The 14,710-nt window shown below is 35.7% G+C and overlaps 3 protein-coding genes across 5 annotated transcripts in view; 1 reads left to right on the forward strand and 2 right to left on the reverse strand.

The window, feature by feature from the left end:
* Positions 1-378: 378 nt before the first annotated feature.
* Positions 379-5,365, reverse strand: LOC123872159 (serine/threonine-protein kinase N). Its single transcript, XM_045916318.1, has 2 exons — positions 3,789-5,365; positions 379-2,572 (listed from the first exon to the last, which is right to left on the reverse strand). Exons 1-2 carry the CDS (start codon positions 5,093-5,095, stop codon positions 769-771), a joined length of 3,111 nt encoding a protein of 1,036 aa, XP_045772274.1. The 5' UTR covers positions 5,096-5,365; the 3' UTR covers positions 379-768.
* Positions 5,366-5,964: 599 nt separating this feature from the next.
* Positions 5,965-8,809, forward strand: LOC123872162 (glucose-induced degradation protein 4 homolog). Its single transcript, XM_045916323.1, has 4 exons — positions 5,965-6,413; positions 6,623-6,790; positions 7,344-7,576; positions 8,117-8,809. Exons 1-4 carry the CDS (start codon positions 6,267-6,269, stop codon positions 8,178-8,180), a joined length of 612 nt encoding a protein of 203 aa, XP_045772279.1. The 5' UTR covers positions 5,965-6,266; the 3' UTR covers positions 8,181-8,809.
* A 3,504-nt stretch (positions 8,810-12,313) lies between these two features.
* LOC123872160 overlaps positions 12,314-14,710 on the reverse strand; it is a 56,142-nt gene continuing 53,745 nt past the window's right edge. For all 3 annotated transcript variants that reach the window (XM_045916320.1, XM_045916319.1, XM_045916321.1), the window contains exons 4-5: positions 14,376-14,552; positions 12,314-13,882 (exon numbers count right to left, since the gene is read on the reverse strand). In XM_045916320.1, coding sequence (XP_045772276.1) covers positions 12,773-13,882; positions 14,376-14,552 — 1,287 coding nt within the window. In that variant the 3' untranslated portion in view covers positions 12,314-12,772. The remainder of the gene's footprint in view (positions 13,883-14,375; positions 14,553-14,710) is intronic.

A 14,710-nucleotide genomic window follows, 5' to 3' on the forward strand; every position in this document is an offset into this window, starting at 1 on the left:
TAAGCATGATATTTTAAATTATTTAAATACCTGAAATAAATCTATTAATACTCAGGTTTAAATAGAAAAATGCTAGTTTTCATTTTCATTGAGTGTTTGAGGTAACATAATAATAGGATACTAGTACTTGTGTGATAGTCAAAAGAACATTTTCTAATATTCTAAGCATTTTATTTTTAGATAAAGTAATGAGACAAAAGTGTATTAATTAAAATTTAGATATTAAAATGATTGCAAATAATGTATTCTAATTTAATTTTTGTTCTGGTTTGCTAAATTTGTTTTGATTTTTTTTAAATTACTAATATGTATTTAAATTTTTAAAATTGTTTAAAATTTTATCAATAATATTAGTAATGGTTATTAAAACAAATAAGTTTGTTGATACCTTTATTTCACTGATAAGTAAAGAATTGACTGAAAACAATGATTTATTTGACACGCTTTTACTTAAAATAGTTAATTTCTAAGTTAATAATTTCATAACTACATAATATATAAATCTGTAACACAATGTTTTTAAAAAAATAAAGATTAGTGCTATTTAAAACTTATGTTATTAAATTACACAATTTATTATAAAATATTGCATTCAACTGCATTAAATACAAGTTAACATGGAGTATCTAGATACTCTTCTGTATAGTTTAGATTAATATATCAAAATACAGATTTTTTCACTCACACATGTAAGGCAATGGGGTTTTATTATTAATATTAAGAATTATTCTACTTTTAATATAATTAACATACTCAATTATTACATCCTTAGCACCAATCAGCCATGTATGTGAAGTCTGTAAAGAGTTTATGGTCAGCATTGCTGAGAGGACGAGGCTCTTTAGGTGGAGTCAATACTGCTGCTTCTGAAGTGAATTCACTGTCAAAGTTACTAACATCTTCCAGGTTATTTATTGTTGGCACAAATGGTGGCTTAACTTTACGAAGTAGTAGTTGCTCCCAGTCAACATTGCGGAAGAATGCTTGTTTTTTCACATCTTCTGCATCTCTCTCTGAGGAGCCTAAACGTCGTTCAGGATTTTTTCTTAGTAAACGACGCATCAGGGCAATAGATTCCAAAGATAAAGTTCTAGGATAGCGAACTTCATCATTCACAATGGAGTCAAACACTTCACCTTCATCTTCACCTGGGAATGGGGACTCTCCCACTAACATTTCGAAAATCAGAACTCCCAGACCCCACCAGTCAACAGCTCTAGTATATGAAGTCTCGGTCAACACTTCTGGAGCGAGGAACTCTGGAGTGCCACAAAAAGTGCCAGTACGGTCTCCCCAAGCCATGCCTTCTTTGCAAAGACCGAAATCAGCAATTTTTACATATCCCTCAGTATCGAGAAGGAGATTATCTAGTTTTAAATCTCTATAAATTATATTATTTTCATGTAAATACTGTAAACCTAAAACTACACAAGCTGCATAAAAAACTGCCCTGGGTTCCGTGAACACGTCTGCATGAATATGCATCATTAGATCACCTCCAGCTGCATACTCCATCACAAAACATACATGTTGGTCAGTTTGAAAACATGCAAAGAGATTCACTAAAAATGGGTGTCTTATTGCATTAGCTACCTCAAAAATACGCTTTTCGGACAGCAAGGAATCCACTTCATCTCTGGCAATTATATCACCTTTTTTTAAAGCTTTAATCGCAAAATACTCATTAGTAGGTTTATACTGGGCTAATATCACTTTTCCAAAATGGCCTCTTCCTAAAACACTCAATAATCTAAAGCTGTTCATGGACATGTCACCCGATTGCCTTCTGGAATCCATCTCTTTGCCCAATGTTTCTATGACTGATGAAGAACGCGAGGAGGAAATACGCATATTACTTGTGACATCTATTATTTGATCTTCATTGCTTGGAAATTCGAGAACTAATTTTGGTGATGGAGATGGAGGATATTCAACAAGGGGAGTGTTACATGATGAAGTCTGTGGTTCTTTTGAGCTGTATGTATCTCTGGTATAAGAATCTTCCAAGAAAGCAAACGCTTCTTGTAACTCTTTTTCCATTCTGAGGGTGGATACATTTGGAGGTGGGTGTAAAGGCAATGTTGGTTTTGGTGGTGGAGTAACAGGTGTTTGTGGAGTAGTGGGAGTAGTCGGCAGACCCAGCGGTCGCACTGCAGCCATTCCGACAAGAGTAGCATGAGGATTTTCAATATCTTTGTTATCAATACTGGGTTCAAAAGCATGTTGGTGTGATGGAATATGGGTTATGTTCTGTATAGAGGGTGAAGACCCCTTCAAGAGTCTGCCGATCACCACAGCAGGGATCCGCATGTCGTGTCTCGGTATATTCTTGCCTTGCTGTTTGAAGATTTTTCTCTGCCTTTGTAGTTTAGGCTTCCTTGATATAATCGGATTTAAAAATTTAATTTCAGCAAATAAAAGTCCCTGTGGCTCGAGTTCCAGTGCCATGCCATGTCTGATGTCATCGATAAATTCTTCCAAACGTAAAAACTTTACAGCACATAGCCCGCGCCAATCCTTCCAATGAATGCCAATTTCAAGTTCTCTAGATTTGTCCAACTTTATAGTGAATCTGAAACAATATTACAAGCAATCATTTAGTAGGACATGAGTTTGTAGTGAGTAGGTACAAGTGGATTGTAGTAATAATAGCATTGAATAACATAAATAGCACATAATTTTAAGTGCAGATTTAACTCTAGTACATAAGTATGCACTATAATAATATGAAATTTATTGAAGCTTATATCATACTGCATTGATTTATTATTATCATATTATTTGTCCTGTATCTTCCCTAATTCAATGTCATGGATAGTTTTTAATGTATTAAAACATGTGAGTAAGAATTATTATTAGACCTGTGATTTATAGACAATACTATGATCACAGTTGGATAATCAAATATAGTATTTATTCAGAAACCAGAAAATCATATTATTATTAGTATAGATTATCATAATAAAGATGCCTTGTGGTAATTGGAGTTCTAGCATTTATCTATTACTAGAGGATGCCCACGGCTTCGCCCGCGTGGATATCGGTTTTTTAAATTCCGTAGGAACTTTTTGATTTTCCGGGATAAAAATTAGCCTATGTCCTTCCCCGGGATGTATCCCAAGTCTGTACCAAATTTCATTAAAATCGGTTCAGCGGTTGGGCCGTGAAAACGTAGCAGACAGACAGACAGACAGACAGACAGACAGATAGACACACTTTCGCATTTATAATATTAGTATGGATTAATTGTTTAGATTGTAGTTCTGTAACACAAGAACAGAGTAGTAATCTTAGTCACATCACAAATATGTGAACACAGCCTATAGATAAGATAGTGTGAGTAATCACACATGAAAGAATCATAAAGATTAAAATTCAAGGAAAATATTGAATGATGGAATTCACATTTCTTGCAATTATTCATGTAATTTCACTTTTAAAGAAATAACTGCTCATAAACAAATACAATACATTATAAAGTTTAATTTGTACATTTATTGCTATTTCTTAGAAAATATAATAAGAACATAAAAAAACTTGGTTTAAACAGCATTGATGCCAGTAAAGAAAGTACCTTTGTCTCATTTCCATAACCAGAATTCTACTGAAATGGACATAATACAAGTACACTGGAAGAGGCATGTCATACAAATTACAGTTATTTTTTGTGCTGATTCGGAGCGAACCACCATATGTGCTGGGAATCCATACTATATCAATACTGTGTCAAATGATCTGTGTTGAATCCAATCAAGAAAATGACAGCGTAAGTAGATTTAAATGATTACCTTTGATCCCAGGCCTGCTGAGAGCAAGGTCTCCAACTGGTTTGAGCCACAGTGTGGTTGTCCAACTTCATAACTGCCATGATTTCATTGCTCGTGTCCTCCTTAATGCTGTAGGTATATTTTATTGAATTGCGAATTGTAACACCTTTGACAAAGGATTTTAAATCTGAAGGACTGGCCAGTGGGTCTCGGCGGCTACGCCCAGGCACATCATCTAACAAGTCTTGACAACCCATCAATCTAACCTCCAGTGTTCCTGTCACTTGGACACATGGACTGATCATAGGAGCTGGGGACATGAACTGACTTCGTGTTCCACTTGCTCCGGACAAGCTGACGTAACCAGGGCTGGAACCCGTGCTACGTAGCTCGTGCCCCAACTCTATATACGCAGGACTCTCAGCAGGAAGCTCTTGGCGGCGCATGTCTAAGGATCTTCGAAGCAAGTCTAATTTTTGAGTTGACTCAAGCAAACTTGTTTGAGCTTCTTGAAGAGCTTTCTTATCAGTTATCTTTTTGTCACTCTGTAAAAGTCTAATGGCATTTTTAGAACCCTCCACTACAGCTGCCTCTATACGTAAACGGTTTCTCAGCTCTGCAATCCTCTCGTCCAGCAGAGGCTCCACTCCGCTAATGTCTGTACTTCTCCCATCTCCGTTTGCACCTGCACTGTCACCTTTTTGTTGCTTGCTCAACTTGGAAATACGTAACTTAAGATACTCAATTTTGTCCTTGGAGTCTGCCAGCATTTGATGTGCCTCTGCCAGGAGCTTTTTGTCACGAGATTGGTTGCTACTGCTAATGCTCTGTATCATGTTTTCGGCTCCTTGTTTCACCTTTAACTCTATATTGAGCTGTTTCTCCAACGACGCCAACTTCCGGTCAGTCGTGCCCTCGCCCAACTGACGCTGCTGCTGCGCCGCTTCCGAGGCCAGGATGATCTCTTCATCGTAAGACAAGTCTTCCGGCGACGTCGGATTCGACTGACCGCGTGACAATAGAAGTTGCGATTCCAACTCTTGCAAGTCAGATTTGAGCACGTTAAGCTTCTGATTAGCTTGTTTCACAATATTCGCGACGTCTGACAGAGATCTTCGATCGGTGGCGACTTCGCGTAACTTTTCCGCGCCTTCCTTTATTTTGAGTTCTTTACGTATCTCCCTACGTATGACATCCTTGAGTTCTTCCAACTTAGACGGCAAAGCTATTTCTGGAATACACTCCGTCTTAATTCCATACTTGACGCCCAACTCGTAGAGGACAGGGTGTCGAATATAATCACTGTGGTAATAACCTGGGTCTGCCATAATTGAGGATGCACAGTCTTAACTCTTAACGTCAGTTAACCATAATTATGTGAGAAAATATCACTTCTATTGCTTTTCGATCACAACTCGTAGGCGCCTATGTAGCTAACTATGGTACAAACACTTTTTGTAATATTATAAGAAACCATGTTGTATATACATAGAAAATAAACTTAATTTATTAAATTAAATTAGAAAACAATTTATAAACAAGTTGGTCGATCAACGAAACCAACGAGACGATGAAGTGGATGAAACACTACCATAGATACAGAGATAAATTTAGTGTTGCCATAGTGATTTAATTTAATTTAATAGTGAGTGGTGACATGTAGGTGAATACAGGTGAATACGTAAATCCAAAGTAATTTGAGACCCCTAGAGTAAATCGCAGATCACAAACTTGAAGTAAATAATGTACAGTTGTCACGGGTAACATTGTAAACGTGTCAAACTATTACCTGTCAACTTCTATCTACTCTTGAGGGAGTTGACTTGGAATTGATTGCTTGACGAGAGAGACCAAAATGGCGAATTCCACATGCTTGTGACAAACAGCTAGCAGCAAACGTGTGGACTGGTGTTTGCGTATTTTGCCATTGCCAACGCTGCAGGCAAGCCAAAGCTGTAGTGTTTGCCGATGTTCGCTCTATGTTTTTCGTCGAAAGCATCTGGCAGCACCATAATGGACACGCCTCACGCTTGTGGCAATAGGCATCGGTAAAAACCACGGATGGCTTGCCTGCCAACCAGAACACTCGTCCACACGCTTGCTGTTTGCCGTTTGTCACAAGCAGTGTATACCCTTCATTATGAGTTACGACAATAATTATCACACCATAGACTCTACACTCTATGTGTCATATTTTTATTTTATGCGAACTGCGAAGTCAACTTAGCTTTCACTTCCTGTTTAATTTTTTTTCGATTTATCGGGAGTTGGGGAGTTATTTTTAGAGGAATTATTAGATCAGTGCTTTAGTGATAAGTGAATTAAAGTACCTAATTGGAAATGTAGTTTTCTGATTTTACTGAATATAGAATTTGCTGGAACGAAAAACCCGAACTGTCAAGAGGTCTGGAGTCTGACTCGTTTATTTGGCTATGTGCCCAGTGCACATCACTGTCAATAACATACACACAAGCTGGGTCATCTATTTAATGGATAATAATGCCAGTTAAGGTTGATATTACTCCTCCACCGCCAGCAAATTCAAAACAACCTGGTGTAACAAAATCTCTTCTTTACAACGGCTCCAAATTTCAAGGGCATCAGAAGTCTAAAGGAAATTCCTATGAAGTCGAAGTTGTGTTGCAGGTTAGTAAAAACAAAGTACGCAAATAATGAAAATACATTCGTGGAGTGTTATTTTTGGCACCTTTGAGAATATTTTGTTGCTTAGTTTCTTTGTGTCTCTAATAAAGAAACAAAATAAAAAGATTTCACACAGAATGTGTAGGAGTATAGCCATTGAGATTGTAGGCTTAAAATAACCTATTTTTAATATTTTGTGCCTTTATTTACAGCATGTCGATGAAGAAAATTCATACCTTTGTGGATATTTAAAAATAAAAGGTTTAACAGAGGAATTTCCGACATTAACGACGTTTTTCGATGGAGAAATTATATCGGCCAAATATCCATTTCTAACGCGAAAATGGGATGCTGATGAAGATGTGGATAGGAAACACTGGGTACATAAATGTTGAATTTTAACATTATTTCTTATCACTAGATGATTATTGCGATTTGTTCTCATGGATTCAAATTTTTGGACTATCTTGTAGGAATTCTTTGTTTGTCCTATGTCCATCCAGAGAATGAAAGCTATCTCTGTGTCAAATTTTCTCAAAATCAGTTAAACAGATGGGCTGTGAAAGGCTAGCAGATGGAAACCCTTTTGCATTTATAGTTTTGAAGTATGTTTTGTCAAAGGCAAATTTAGTTTTACATACAACACCATTTAACTCCATTAACCACCCAGAAAAAGTTTGCTTTTACAGATTATAGAATCTTATATCTGAAAGGAAGCTCTAAAAAAAGTGTGTGTTGTCTGCCAATCTGCACTTTGGCAGCGTGGTGGACTATGACCAAAAACCCTTTTCATTCTGAGAGGAGACCCATGCTCAGTAATGGGGCGGTGAAGGGTTGATGATAAAGAAATTGATTGCACGTTAAAATAACTTTTTGTTTTCGTATAATATTTGATGTGAACTAGCTATAATGTGAACTCCTTATCTCTTACAGAGCAAGTTTGACCTATTTGTACCATATTTGAAGACATTCAACTCTGACTCATTTGATTATGATTCTCTCGCAAAGGCTGATTATGTATTTATGAGGTGGAAAGAACACTTTTTAGTGCCTGATCATACAATAAAGGATATTAATGGTGCTTCATTTGCCGGGTTCTACTATATATGTTTCCACAAATCGGCTGCTACTATAGAAGGCTTTTATTACCACAGAAGCTCTGAATGGTGAGAATGACAATTTTTTATGGTTTTTATTTATTTAGATACAGACAAGTTGATCTTATAGATGAGAGTTTGATCTAACCTTGATAGCCCAGTGGACAAAATGACCCATCTCCTATTTGGAAGGTTTGGGGTTCCATCCTGTTCACACATCTCTAACTTTTCGGAGCAATTCAGTATCACTTATGTTAACGATGAAGGAAAACGTCGTAAGGAAATCTGCATGGCCTGAGAGTTCTCCATAATGTTTCAAGGGTGTGTGAAGTCTGCCAACGTGGCGGACATTGGCCTACAGTTTGAGAGGAGACCCATGCTTAGTGGTGGGCTCGCCGTGTGGGTTTTTTTTTTGTTTTTGAAGAATTCCATGGGAACTCTTTAATTTTCTAATATTAAAAATTGGCTATGTGTTAAAATAGAATATGATAAGGTTAAAAATGTTAAAAAACGGTTTAAACTGTTGGACAGTGAAAAGCCAGCAGACATACACTTTCGCCTTTATAATATTTGTATGATTGATAACCTATGTGTTTTTCTTGTTTTCAGGTTCCAATCACTGACATTAAGCCATGTCCCTGAACACAGCATCCAAATTTATGAATTTAGATGAAATTGCAGCGGCAACATTGATAACTGGATTGATGTTTGTTTCTGATAGTACTTACTTGTTCTTTAAGTCATCATTTCATTTGATACCCCCTTGACTTGACATTAATTTTGAGTTTCTTTGATAGAACTCGAGACCCTGATAAGATATGATAAATAAATTGTGAACAATTGAACGTGAGCTGTCCTTGCATATACTACTTGATATTTAAATGCAATAAGTCTGTTATTAAATACTATGTACATACACACCCAATTAGTTTTTTTAATAATTGTACAGTTTAATTGTATTGACATTATTTATTAATGCATTGGCTCAGAAAGTACCTTACAATGATTGTCAATAATACTAATAAGTATTTATATTGTTGTGATATTATGTACAAATGTCTTGTTTGTAAGTAGGTTTATGTTGTTTTTACATAATGTTTTTGATGAGTCTTGTGTTCCTTTGACTTTAAGTTACCCATTTCATCACGTGTATTTAAAGGAAGTAAGTATGTGCAAGAACAGGGTATGTGGTTTATTTGAACAAGTTAATATATTTTGTCTCGATATGTGTAGGAAATATCAATTTAAACAGTGTTATTAAGAAAAATTTAATATTTTTTTTCAATAAAATCTGGAATGTAATCTTGGTCTTTTATATTGTTTTCAAGCCACCACTAATTTCTTAATAATAATGTTTCGTGCAAGCAATTCAACCAATTTTATTACAGTGATCGCAAAACAAGTAAGGTTTGAGCAAGTCAGACTAATGGCCGGCGCACATATGGCGGAGCGCAGCGCAGAGCATTTTTCACAGTCAAAGTATTAACGACATTGTCCTCATTGAAATAATATCTAAACTCAATTGTGCATCCGTGCAGATACTCGCGCATCCGTGCGTGCTTGCGCATTCTCTGGTAGAAATTCGCGCAATATGTCACGCAATTAGAAAACTTCGCGGGCATGCTCTGCGCTGCGCTCCCGGCTCCGCCATATGTGCGCCGGCCCTAAGGCTTTATCTTCGACTTTGCTCATACTTTAAGTTTCAGTTAAAACAAGACAGATTTGTCAGCTGTATAAAAGCTGTCTCGTTTTAACATTGTCTTAAGTTGGAGCAAAGTCAAAGTGCGCTTTATAGATTTTAGGCTATGAGTTAATACTCAAGTCCGGCTGAGATCAGTTTGTACAATGCACAGTCGAACCTCGTGTTCAGAACCTTAGATTGGACTACTAGTTTTGCGCAAAATATAAAGATGTTTCAAAATAAAATGACATTTTATGATTTGATTTCAATAATTTTATTATAACACATTCATATTTACAGTAAAATACTGGCATTGATAATTTTCTAGATTTGCTTTTCATAAAACCGAATATTAAGCACATTGAATATTGATATTTTTATAACCTATAATATAATATTTAAGTATTTTGATATATATTTTCATTTATTTAATTCTTAAAACTACTATTTGTACAGTTACAGTTTTTGACACTTCTTTCAATTTTGTTAATATTTATTATTAGTTTGGATTGGGACATAGGCATAGACATATTATCTTATTTTTATGAAAATAAAATGATGTCGAGACTCGAGAATTGAGATAGATAATAATCATATTATTAAATAAAGTTTTAAGAGATGTCACTATCGCGGTCCCTAGCGCATACGTAGTTTGGTTCTTATTTTAATAGTTATTAACTAGTCAAACCCAATGAAATTTTGAAGACATATTCTAGAAACTAATATCTGTGTTTGTGGTTTTCTAGATTTCCATTAAAAATGTGTTACATTGTTATGGAAATCTGGCTAACCCAATTAAATTTTATAGACACGTTTTAGAAACAAATGTCTTTGGTTTTGTGTGTGTGGTTTACTATGTGAAACTACACATTTTTACGGAAATCTGGTAAATTGCAGACACAGATATTAGTTTTTTAACGTGTCGATAAAATTTCATTGGGTTTAATTGATTAATATTCAAATGGGAACTAAATTACGTTTGTTTGGGATGCGGTAACAACTGCGGTAACTTCTCTTAATATTTCAAGATGTTCTTAAGTATCAAGAAACATTTCAGTATTCAGTCGTAATACAGATAATCCAATTATTTATTAAATAAATTATTCATATTTGAATATAAAAACAATAAGAATACCCTAATAGTGTATAATGTTATGATGCTGTGAAGAAAGTTAAGTATAACTCATAAATGTTGAGAAAGGACTCGCCATATTTGCTCTATGAATTTTTTTAAACTGGATTTACGATTCTGGGTTCTTTTGAGCCTTGTCACGTTAAAAGTACGGTTTAACCTTAGATTGGAACTGATTCTGTTGGAAACTAAATTTTAGAGTATTCGCATTCTGTTCTTACTAATGTAATATGAAAAGGACAGACATTTTGAGAATTCTAAATTTAATTTACAGCTGTCAAACCTCGTGACTTTAGCGGCCAGTCGCGAGCCTATTGTTTAAATTTATAGCGTGCCGTCGTGCACTAAAATTTAGTCTTTAAATGTAAAATTTATGTTGCGTCCCTTTTCAACAATATTAAAAGGAGGAGGACGCAGATATTCTAAATTTAGTTTAGAGAAAGACAACAGAATCGGCGCCAATTATGAACTTAAATGGTACTTTCGACGTGTCAACTACACATGTCGAGTCCTTTATCAAAATGTATGCACTATATAAGGCTCCATTGAGGCTCATTATAAATAGGTATTCGAAATAACAGAAAGTATACCAAAAGTGGTGCTGTTTTTTATCTTGTCCATCTGTGCGGGAGTTTCATTTTCACTATTTTGGTACACTAATTTGACCTATGAATTATACTTCAGATTATACCTAGGAACCTATCAAAATATTAAAATACCTTAAGCCAGGGCTTTCTTACCAATTCAGCGCGAATTATTATATTTTGTGTTTCGTTTCAACATGTTGCAAATTATTGTTGCAGTAGGATTCCACAGGAATTATCCCTGGCCTTCGCATATTTTAATAAGATCATTATTATATATCATTTCATATTGTGCGGTATGACAACACTCTAAACACTGGTTTAACAGGAGAATATGCGCAATATTTAGCTTACACGGATTTTTTATCACCAGTAAACAATTAGGTATAGGTACATTTATCAAAAACTCATTGAAATAATCTACTGTTGCAGTTATATTGTACATTTATATAGGTTTTATAATATGCCTCATAAAATGAGCCCTGCACGCATTTTTCGTATCTCAGTGGTTATTAGAATTTTGTTGGGAAAGTGTCCATTATCCAACTAACAACTGCGTTTTGTTATTCGTATCCATGACACTATATCGTTGCTTACAATGACCGCAAAACAAGTAGGTGCAATCTAATCAAGAGACGTATGATTGCGCAGTGAACAAAAAGTAAACGGGACTAGTGTCCTTGGCTGTACCTGCGCAGACCCCAACTTCAGATTGGACTAAATGCTTGTTTCGCGATCGCTTTCAACGAGATTTAGTGCTTATGAGTTATGTCGTTATTTCGGTTGGTCATCAAATTACATAGCCACTGAGATATAAACAGGTCTGCATCTGCAGGGCTAAGGAAGAGCGAATTAGTACATAGTTTTCAGTAGAAAAATACGCATAATAAGAAAATATTTATTAATCTTAGAAATCTACGAAAATATTAGCATCCAATAATAACGCGGTTTTACATCTAAACACTTATACTAAGCTTTGGTGGGATCAATATAATATGAGTAATAGTTCGGTAGTTAGTGTAAAAATATTTCAAAATAAATACAAAATACTTTGAGGGAAATGTTGCTATCATACAGTTTTAAAAGAATAACGCATCTTAGCAAAAAAAAAATGATATGGTTATTGCTTCGTGATATTAATTCAGAAAAAATATTGGTTGAAACGTTTTTTTAAATCGGACTGTCCAACTTATTTTGTTAATAGGATGAATGTGATTTTGATGACTTTCCCTTAATTTTTGTCATGCGTGCTTTAGAAACGTAGCTTAGGTGGGTTAAATTAAATTAAAATTCTCGATAAATAAAATTAAAAGTTTTTACAGTCTACATTATTCATTACAACTTAGGTCCATTGAACTATTTATCTACACAATAAGTACTTAATCGTAACAAAGATTCACATCAATAAAGGGCAAGCCAGTGCCAATTCATATTTGTACCGTATCTTAAGAAACCATAATTTGCATTACATACGAATAATTCACAAGTCACAAAAAATATACATCAAATAAACATAAATTAGTAATACAACAATTTACATAATACAAAACAACGATAATACTAATGGAGAAACGTTAAATTTTCAGTAGTAAGAAACGCTTAGTGCAGAAATATTTACATGAACTTAAAATAGCTAACAAAAATATTACACAACTATGACTGTAGTATTTGGCTTTAAAATAAATAGGCTAAATATAGTGAAAGCTATGGCGGAAATGAAAACTTTATGTTATAGTTGATGATAACCCAGTTAGCAACTTTTTAATAGATAAAGTTAAAAATGCGCGTAGGTACCTAGTAGGATTTCCCATAGCTTCCATTATATGTCGTCGGGTAACATCGAATTGTCTAAGTGCGAATGAAAAGAACTATCTTTTCGTCGCTCCCTCACTGCTGAACCAATGCCTTAAACCGAGCAGGCTGTATAAATCTTGATTGTTAGCGTGAGATCTAATGGGACTAGTATCATGCCCGACAATTTTATGTGGGTATCGCCGAAGTCCGGAATAAGCCTCTTGCAAACCTGCATGTGTGTCTGTATATCCCACATATTGATAGCCACGAGGGCGAAAATAGTGAGGGTACGAATGATGATGTCGCCGCGGGTTTCCGTGCATTGTATTATAAACTCCTCCAACCTGACTTCGTCCAGGCCAGTAATCTTGCAAATGACGGAACGGGTAGTTCGACGGCTGTGATCCAGTATTTTCACTCGGCCAGGGATATCTATAGTAAACAACATTTTGCTGTTGGATCTTCTCGTTTTGAACGTCATCAGTATCTGTAGCGATATCCAATGTTGGAGTTTCAGGTTTCTGCAATCTATTGGAGAGCTTTGGCTTATTGCGGCGGTGTTGTAGTTTTGTGCGTGTACCTAGTATACTGTCTTCTGACGGGACAGTTTTGTCGTCTTTGGTAAAGTTGTCATCTGTGGATACTTCAGCATACCTGCTAATCAGCTTAATTGCCTCTCCAATATCAGAATAATCATTTTCTGGGTTAAGTTTTTCTGCTTCTGCACCGTTCTTTGAGATCGGCGCTGTTGAATTAGATGTGTCGTTTAATGAAATAGCTGTATTAGTATTACTTACTGCTGGTGCATCGTTTTGCTCTTGAGGAAGTTGTTCGTTTGTTTTTTCACTTTCATATTCGCCCACTACGGCTTGATTATTTTGATTTTCTGTGTCGTACAAAACTGGGTCAACATTTACTTGTCCAAAAACTAGTTCCTTTTGTCCTTCGTCAGTGTTATTTGATGATTCGACTTCGGTAGAGTTAATCATCGGGCTGTCCCGTTTCGGTTTATCTGAATAGCTCAGTAAGTTGTGCAATACATTGTGAGACAGAATATTGTTTCCGTTTTGCGTGATGTTAAGTTTAGCGTACTGTGCTTGTTGCAACTTCAATAACTCTAATTCAGCCTCTACACTAGCGTCAGTATTGTCACCTTTCTTGTCAAGCTTTGCGTATTCTTGTGCCTGTAATCGTAGAAATTAATAGTTATAAATATGGTTCGATTAAGCTGTGATAGCCTAGTGGTTAAGATGGTCGGTCTCCTATTCGAGTTGCCTGGAATTCGATTCCGGGCACGCACCTCTTACTTTTTGGGGTTTTTAAGCAATTAATACCACTTGCTTTAACGGCGAAGGAAAACATCGTGAGGAAACCTGTACAGTGCATACATGAGAGTTTTCTATGATGTTATCAAAGGTGTGTAGTGTAAAGCCTGCCAATGCGCACTTGGCCAGTAAGGTGGACTATAGCTAAACTCTTCTTCTAAGAGGAGACTCGTGACCTGCGATGGATTGATTGATGATGGTTTAACTCTGTGTTACCTATGATTAAATTTAGCTATTTACGTGAAGCTTAGGCGGGATAATTTTCATTGATATTACTAGTTTAATTATTTTTGAATTAGGTAAAGGTAAGAAAGCAAAAAATATAATTAAGAAAACTTGTTTTTGTTGTTACCTGAGGAGACGATTCTTGGAGTGGGTCTATTCCTATGGGTATGGACAGCTGCAGGGGTCCTGGGTCTTCATCTCCGTAATCATAAACCACATCGCCATTGTTCGGAGCGGAAGTAAACAAAGCGTTCAGCTCTTGCAGCAAGATGCGCTCGTGGTCATCTTTATTTACTGTAAGGACCTGAAAAAAATATACAATTTTGATTTATTACTAAGTAGAAATAATTGTCTGAGCTCGAGATCGACATACATTTTTATGCTGCCTTCGGTTTGCATTTGCATTATGACTCCATCTGATTGTGCAAAAACAATAGAATGGAATAGAGTGATACCTCAAAA

Source organism: Maniola jurtina, chromosome 14 (assembly GCF_905333055.1).
Source record: "Maniola jurtina chromosome 14, ilManJurt1.1, whole genome shotgun sequence".
NCBI classification, from domain to species: domain Eukaryota; kingdom Metazoa; phylum Arthropoda; class Insecta; order Lepidoptera; family Nymphalidae; genus Maniola; species Maniola jurtina.